Source organism: Pinus tabuliformis, chromosome 3_2 (assembly GCF_031772625.1).
Source record: "Pinus tabuliformis cultivar Carrire ecotype Pingquan chromosome 3_2, CPIR1, whole genome shotgun sequence".
Classification (NCBI taxonomy): Eukaryota; Viridiplantae; Streptophyta; class Pinopsida; order Pinales; family Pinaceae; genus Pinus; species Pinus tabuliformis.
In genome coordinates this window covers 1067958439-1067967237 of record NC_142302.1, presented here as the reverse complement: position 1 = coordinate 1067967237, position 8799 = coordinate 1067958439, and the positions used below count along the sequence as shown (strand labels likewise).

At 37.0% G+C, this 8799-nt stretch overlaps 1 protein-coding gene across 1 annotated transcript; it reads left to right on the top strand.

Moving 5' to 3' along the window:
• Positions 1–4022: 4022 nt before the first annotated feature.
• LOC149184354 (uncharacterized) lies at positions 4023–8735 on the top strand. Its single transcript, XM_089415313.1, has 3 exons — positions 4023–4199; positions 8095–8164; positions 8284–8735. Exons 1-3 carry the CDS (start codon positions 4023–4025, stop codon positions 8733–8735), a joined length of 699 nt encoding a protein of 232 aa, XP_089271439.1.
• Positions 8736–8799: the final 64 nt, after the last annotated feature.

Sequence of the window (8799 nt, the reverse complement as noted above, 5' to 3'; positions counted from 1 at the left end):
GAGCCTCATTTTGATGATTATATTTTGGCATTTCATTTCAAAATTGGAGAGTTTTCTTGCACTTCTTAGCCAAGTCAACGAGTGTTGTTTAGCTCAAGGGAATTTCTGAGTGGAATTCCACCCTCATTTCGGAGAACTTCAAGTGTCTGCCTAGTGAGTTGATTTGGGGAGTCCAATTCAGGATTTCCAAAAATATTTATTGTAGGTATTCACTCAGTTGGCCACTCCTTGGGCATAGAGACAGTTCGAGTTGCTAATTGGAGGATCAACTACTATGGGTTGTATTTCCAGCTATTTTGTAGGGATTGAGCAGTAGTTTGCTTCTTGGAATTGGAGCTGATTTTGGCCGGAAGTTTGAGGAATAAAATTTGGAGGGATTTGGAGGAGTTTCCCTTCAAGAAAAGTGTGCATTCTTACAACAATTAAATTTCTTTAGCTCACTGGTAGATTATGAAGGGCTACAGGTAGATTTTGAGATTTCAGTGACTAGTGGATTCAACACAAGAATTTTGTTGGTTTTTATGGGTTTTGTGAGAGGAGTTTGTTGTTAAAATTTCAAAATTTGTGATATTCGGGTTTGGATTCCTTATTCTTATAGTAGAGTGAATTGTTGGTTTAACTCATATTTTTAGACTGTTTTGGGCATTTCAAATTGGCCGAAATTAACTTAAATTATTTATGGGGTTTATTGGTTGGGGTGTGAGGAGACTCTCTCTAATTTTTCAAAATTTTTGGAGTAGAATTGAGGCCTCAAATATCAATTTTCCTCCAGCAGCAGAAACACAAATTTAAGGCTGTGGGAGTTACCAGTTTGAGCAATTTCAAAATTCACATGTGCAAGTTATTGATTTCTAGTTCTATTTTGGAGGCCTGATTTATTATTGCAGTGGATCTTATGTGGCCATCACTATAGCTATTTTTATTGGAATATTTATGTGTAATTGTTATATTAAGAAAATAAGTTGTTCAATCCTCTCCATCATTGAACACTGACACACGAGAGTTTTTTACTGTCTCTTGATGCAATTACCATAAGAAAAAGGACCGAGGATGTTCATATGAGGTAGTTGCACATGACACAATGCATCAGGAGATAGGCTTTGTAGCCATGGCATATGGTGAGGGTGCGATTTGGTAGGTGAACGCATTGGCATGGTTTGATCAGTAGCAAAGGTAGCACGTACTCCACCCTTCATCTGACATTTAGTGGGATGCATGACACCTGTTGGGAGAGACATTCTGAGATGTCTCAAGAGAACATACAATGGTTGGTGGAACCATATTAGAGGTGGATGTTTAGACTCCACGAAATTTTGGGTAGCACCTACAAGGGAGAGGATAACATATCTCACAGTGCATCAAATAGGATAATATTGCACACACCAGACTGATTCCATATGTATGGAGTGCATATATTGATTGCATGTAGGGATGCGAGACGTGGTATGAGTTGGTGCCAACAATTGTTAGGAATTCATGTAGCCGATATGACTATGGGATGTAAGGATTTAATTGGATGATTGGTCACTCTATTTTTTGACAAGCGGGATCAGCAAAGAGAGTGACTCAACTCACTCTTGATTTGAAATGTGGGGGAGAAATAAGGCCTTTGTGACATGGCAAGGCCAATTTTCCTTGTAACTGCTATGAGCCGATATTGCAGTAGATGGATAGACATTGATATCATGGATATGCCAAAGTATGATGATCTTGGCCTTCACATATTTTTCACCATCAAGTTTTAGGATAAGAGGATCAAGTCTATGCAAGATGACAAGTATTTCACACTTAGAGTGGTGCAACGTCAGCATGGTGGCACTATCCTGAGACTAGCATGAGATTTGGGCATCATAAGGTTTCATGGTTCATGTTGAAAATAGCAACAAGAAATGCTAAAAATAGAATTACTATAAATAGCATTTCAGGATATACTCCAACTCTGTTGGAAATAGCAAAAAATAGAAATGCTAAAAATAGCATTGCTATAAATAGCATTTCGGGATATATTCCAATTTTGATTTGTCCTTGAATCAAAATTGAGAATTAAAATTCGAATTTAGTCTCACTAGCTGTTTGAAAAATAAGTAATTAATTCATCTTGAGTTAATTAGTTGGAGAAATTCAAACATGAAGTCTTTGTGAAGACATGTAACAATAATCCCTTTGATTGAGGAAGTTATCCTTTAATTAAGAAGATAAGGATGAGTTGTATTTGAGTTGTAATTAGTTAGCTTAGTTAACTGTGTTAAGTCCAGTTAGATTAGTTCCAAATAGTTTGTGGAACTGATTGTGAGTTCAGTCAGTTAATGCATGCATGCATGTAACTAGTGTTCTCCAGATAATTGAATATTCTCTCATAAATAACTCATGCATGTTAGTTCAGATAGAGACCTAGTTGAGATTAAATACATGGACATTGTACTGTTAGTTGGAGGATTTTTCCTATAAAGGAAACTCATCCATGCAGAAGGAATTAATCTCCTTCAGGATTTGCAGTTATTTCAGAGTTCAGAGCAGTGTGTGAGGTGAGAATCACACAGGTGGCAACTGGAGGACCTAGGAGAAACTGTGTAAGGAAATAGGAGGCTTGGAAGACTGAAGGAAGGCATATGTGTTGTCTATTCTGTCTATGAGCAACAGTGAGGAATTTTACTGAGAGTTGGATAGCTTGTTAGCTAAAGCTTTGTGTAATCCTGAGATATTTTCACTTGTATGATAATACAGATAGCCGGGTTTTTAGCTGAGGCTTTCCCTAGAGTATTCTTCTATGTTTTATGTGTATGATTTCTTCTTCTCTATTATATGTGTTCTGATTGATCTTGATCAAAGTGATTAAGCTTCCGCAAAATTTGATAGTAGAAGTAGATCAAATATTTTCCTTTAATACATTGCATTATCAGGTGATCTATAATGAGAATTTCTACATGGTATCAGAGCTAGCTGATCTATAGAGAAATTTCTACATGGTATCAGAGTAAAGGTGATCAAAGCAGAGAACAGTATACAAAGAAGGGAGAAGTTTAAAGTTTGAAGTTCATGATTGTAAAAATCAAATTCTTATCACATCTCAAAGTTCACCAATGGTGTTCAATGGTTTGAGACTAGAATATGCCCTAGATGGCAGCTCGAATTATATAGCCTTGAAGGATCGCATGGAAGTGGTATTAGAGGACAATGGTTTGAAGGACTTCATTGATCAAGAAGTCCCCAAGAAAGCAGCAGCTAATGCCCGAGAATTGGTAGAATGGAAGAAATGTGTGGCTAGAGGGAGGATGATTCTTCTGGAGGGAGTTCAAGACCATATTGTCTCGAGTCTCCATGGGAAGAAGACACCATTTTCAATGTGGAAGACATTGAAGGATTTATATCAGAATAACAACAGTCAGAGGAAGTTGGCGTTGAAAGACAAGATTCGGAAAATCAAGGGTGACATAATCTCTACATATCTGAACAAGCTCACCACCTACAAGGATGAGCTTGTGAGTGTAGGAATCACGACAGCCGGTGATGACATGGTGAGTTTTTCTCTCCTCAGTCTTCTTAAGAGCTGGCATAACTACCAAGATTCAGTGAATGGAAGAGAGAAACTGCCAGATTCAGTGTAGGAGGAGATCAGGAGAAGCACCAGAGATGGTTTTTCATCAAAGCATGATGATGAAGAAAATCTAACCTTAGCAATTAAGGTGAGGAAAGGGATAGGGAAGGCTTCCCATTCCAAATCGAGTTCTTCCTGTGGTGGGAGGAAGATTGACAAATCTAAAGTGTGATGCTTTAATTGTCATGAGGTGGGAAATTATGCAACTAATTAGCCATTGAAGAAATCCAAGAAGGGATCCTTGGAAGGATCTGAAGGTGAGGCATTAGCCTCTCAGTTCGAATTCGATTTTACCCTCATCGCATGCATGGTTTCATTGATAATGGGTTCTGGTTAGTTTCTTAACGGTGGAGCCTCATTCTACATGACCGGCGACAAGAGTTTGTTCATTACCTTGGAGTAGAAAGACCTCTAGATGCGCATCGAGATGGGTAATGATGAAAGGTATAATGTTTCAGGAATGGGCACGGTTGCTCTTCAAAGGGAGCATGGTGCTCTCATTACCTTCACAGATGTGAAGTATGTTCTTGAACTGAAGAAGAACTTGGTATTGATCGCGATGATGGAGGAAAAAGGTAACGATGTTGTCTTCAAGAAGGGAAAGGTATTCCTTAGAGACATCACCACGGGTCAGGTGAAATAGATTGATTCACAGGTAGAAAACCTCTATGTTCTTGAGGTTCAAGATGCATTCAAGGCCTTGAGGAGCAAGGCAACTGTTAGAGACTTGGTGGTTGAGACGGAGAGTACATTACCTCTCAACATGCAACACCAGAAGAAGTTTCAAACAATTGTGAACGAGCCATAATTGGTGAAGCAGTTTCAGGAGGTTGTGGAGCAGCCACAACTGGAGAAGTCGAGAGGAGATTGAGTGGAGACATCCACTCATGTAGAGACCTCCAGTAGGGGGAAATTTCGAGCCAAGTGGGCAGAGGGATCACATGCAGCCATACCTCCTGGTGTGAGGTGGGGTGACGTGAAGAGATAGTCCCACAAAGGCTGAAATAGGGGTATGCTCCTTGAGGTACCCAACCTCTTTGGTTATACCTTTCTATGGGAGCCCCGATGAGGAGTAGTAGGCTTGCCTGAGTGAGTAGAGACGGATGTGAATGGAGCGACAGAGGGAGCTTCAGCGTCAGAGGGTGTTTCTAGCCCAATAGAGAGGTCAGTTGGGAGAATAGTTACTTACTTCTCAGTAACTGAGTTGCAATGCAGCAGTGGGTAGCACGATGCAACATGATGAGAGGAGGTGTAGTGCGGATGCATGCTGGGAGATAGGACCAACAACAACACAGATGCAACAGTACGAATCAATGTGATTGATGTAGTAAGATATCAAAGTGACAAAGGCTAGAGCAGTCGGACACTGAAGATCACAATGGTGCAGAATTTTTCAGTCGACAGAGGAAATAACAGTCAGAGACTTTGATAACAGAGGCATCATTCTGATTCGGGTTGGATTTTTTTTGTGTTTATGAGTTGCTGGAGCAACAACACTTCAGAGAATTTCTGCATGCAGAACATTCCAAAGGTTTAGGATCTGGGTCGAGTTGAGTGTCTTTCTTGTTGAGAGAGAGTCTTGAAAATAACAACAAGAAATGCTAAAAATAGCATTGCTATAAATAACATTTCAGGATATACTCCAACTCTGTTGGAAATAGAAAAAAATAGAAATGCTAAAAGTAACATTGCTATAAATAGCATTTCAGGATATATTCCAATTTTGATTTTTCTTTAAATCAAAATTGAGAATTAGAATTCGAATTTAGTCTCATTAGCTATTTGAAAGTAAGTAATTAATTCATATTGAGTTAATTAGTTGGAGAAATTCAAACATGAAGTCTTTGTGAAGACATGCAACAGTTATCCATTTGATTGAGGAAGCTATCCCTTAATTAAGGAGATAAGGATAGGTTGTATTTGAGTTGTAACTAGTTACCTCAGTTAACTGAGCTAAGTCCCGTTAGATTAGTTCCAAACAGTTTGTGGAACTGATTGTGAGTTCAGTCAGTTAATGCATGCATGCATGCATGTAACTGGTGTTATCCAGATAACTGAATATTCTCTCACAAAGAACTCATGCATGTGAGTTCAGATAGTTGAGATTAAATACAGGGACATTGTACTATTAGTTTGAGGATTTTTGCTATAAAGGAAACTCATCGATGGAGAAAGAATTAATATATCGATGTATTAATGTTAGTAAATTAATATTATTTTTAAATAATATTAATATATTTTAGAAAACAATGTTTTGGATTAATCACATTGTAAGGATTAGATCGATGTTTCCAACCAACTAATGTAGTTCATCCTCAAGACAATGTGAGAAGTCAGAGAATCTGAAAGAATGAATAGCATGGATGCATCATTATTCAATGTTAGCCATTCAAAATTAATACTTGTTGAGGTAAAATTATTTAGGAGTGGTTAACTAGTATTTAGTTGGAAATTAGTCATTATGTAATAATAAATTATTTATTATCAAAATTGTCAAAATATATTAATTTCAATAATAATATAATCTAAGAAAAATAATATTATAAGCTAGGATTGACATAGTCAATGTAAAATAAGAAGAAAGCTAGCAATTACCATAATAAAGTGAATAATAATATTAATAGTATTAGTAAATTTATATAACATTATTGATAAAAATTGACCTTTGGAGAATAAAACTAACCATAATTAATTCATTAAATAGTAACTAAAACCTTTAACCAAATATTAGTATATAAATCAATATAATGAAAGTGTTAAAAGGTGTTGAATACATCAATTCTCTTTATGCCATGTTAATATGTTTTAAAAAATGTAATGAAGTGATATATCGTCAAAAAAAAATTACGATGTGGATGTATTATAGAAGGAAGTTCAAATGCCTGGAATGCAAGGGTTGAATACACCAGCAACCCGGTATGAATAATTTAATGCATAATATTGCTACTAAATAATATTTCTTACACTCTAACTTCCTCGCAAGTGGGTATGAATAATGGCCTGCATACACAAAACGCTTGCGAACGGTTGAGCAAACATTTGTTTAAAAATACGTTTAAGAGTGTCAACGGTCATGAGTTTCACATGAGTTGCGATGTATGTTTTACAATTTTTTTTTTATTTTTTTATTTTTTTTCACATCATACACAGTAAATTTCTTTTAACTGAACCCAATCGATGTTTAGCGGTTTGAATAACGATTGTATTTTATGCAGAAAAGGAAAAGAAAAATCGTTTGGTAATACTAATTTACCGGTGAGGATTGAACCAAAGAGGATGGCAATCTCCGTTTGTTCGTTGGAGGCTGCTGGGAAATCACAAATTTGAGAAATATTTTGTGCAGTAGATGGTCGTTGACTTATAAGAAATTTAATTAATTATTAAAGTTGAGCATAGATTTGAATAAGAAACTCAATTGCTCCGTTACCGTTAACGTGTGGGACACCCAATTGATCCCATCACCGGTAACGAATGCGATGGGGATGCAGCCTCTGACCATTGACTGACTCATTATGTAACTCTCTTACTAATCTCTATCATGTTTCTCTACAAATGTTTAGAGCACACTTAATCCCAGTCAATGCCCAGAGTCTTTTTTTTTTTTTTTCAGTCAATGCGCAGAGTCTTTTTATTTTTTCAGTCAGTGCGCAGAGTCTGAACTGTTTCATATATATTTGAGTAAAAAGAAGCAAAACAAACTCAATTGATCCAGTGACAGGTGACTTAAGTAACTATTATCTATATATATATAATTAACTTAACTAAAAAAATAAAATAAAAACAATAGATCTAAATTAACCAATATTTAAATTCAATTTAAAAAAATAATAAACAGTATAACCATATTAATTTAATTTAATTTGCAAATATATAAAAAATATTCAAATAAGCATCTCTGGGCCTGAATTTGAATCAGTCGTAGTCAGTGCGGACGGTCATGGCTCTTGCCAGGTTGTGGTGCGGACGGTCGTGGCCAGTCTGGACTATGTTTTCGTCCGATCTGTGAACCCTCTCCCATCCTGCTTAACCCGTAACCCTTCGCAGACCTCCGTTCTCCACTCCCCTCTCAGCACGTCCACTTCATTAAGCGTTGACCCCTCCAAACCTGGTGTTGATTCCTCCTTTGCCGATTGTGTTTCAATGTCTTCGGACCCCTCCATGTGTCTCCCTGCATTTAAGTCTTATTAACCAAAGTAACTTTGATAATAAACATAATCAATTTCATTATTCTGAATATAAAAATAATAATAATAGGGTAGTCAACTCGTTTACTTTTTCCTTTCGTTTATAGTCCTATGGAGAAGGGGTTAAATTTTTTCTTTGCTCCTAAAAAAAATATGGGTGGAAGCAATTATGTTTGACATTGAGTTTGGGATTAGGGGTTTATCGGATAATACTAAGGAAATAATAAGACAACACTGCATTGTCTTTAGGGAAGCAAAGTCCCCCAAGAACAACATTAGCAAGGAAGAGTTTGATGCTCTCAAATCTTTGAACAGGAACCAAGCATCGTTGTTTTGAATGTCGATAAGGGTGGGGATGTAGCAATTCTCGATAAGGAGGATTACCGTAAGAAGATTGTTGAATCACCTTTCTAACAACGAGAGCTACATAAAACTTAATAAGAATCCCTTGAAGAGGATCTCTAGAACAATTGTTTTAGCTTAAACCCCTTGTTGGCCTTACAGAGTCATTTGTCAAAGAATCTTCATCATTTGTCAATGAGTTAAGGGACATGAAGTTTGATCCTAGAGACAATGTTGTTAGTTTCGATGTGGTTTCCCTTTACACTAACATCCCTATCAAGGAGGCCCTTGAGGTCATCAATCACCTCACATATCCCGACACTTCTAAGTTAGTCAAGGTATGTCTTACTTCTACTTTCCCCTGCTTTGAAGGGGCATTCTATGAACAAACCTGTGTTGTTGCCATGGGCTCCCCCTTGTCCCCTATTATAGTTAGTTTCTTTCTGGAAAACTTTGAATCCAAAGCTTTGGCATCGTCTCGATCCAAGCCCGAGCTATGGAAAAGATCTGTGGATGACACCCACGTCATATGGCGTCATGGTCAGGATAAGTTAGATCTCTTTTTCGAAAATCTCAACAATAAATCTAACTCCATAAAGTTTACTATGGAGTAGGAAGTTGATGGTTGCTTGTCTTTCCTTAATGTCGTTTTTCGAACAAGGACGATTTGTTTTTCTC

What these genes read in the sequence shown, in the direction of transcription:
- LOC149184354 (XM_089415313.1), top strand. Translation starts at nt 4,023, where the DNA reads ATGGGTAATGATGAAAGGTATAATGTTTCAGGAATGGGCACGGTTGCT. An exon ending in TTGTCTTCAAGAAGGGAAAG is followed by an intron (nt 4,200 to 8,094) that starts GTATTCCTTAGA and finishes ATCTTTGAACAG; the next exon opens with GAACCAAGCATCGTTGTTTT. An exon ending in TCTCGATAAGGAGGATTACC is followed by an intron (nt 8,165 to 8,283) that starts GTAAGAAGATTG and finishes TTGGCCTTACAG; the next exon opens with AGTCATTTGTCAAAGAATCT.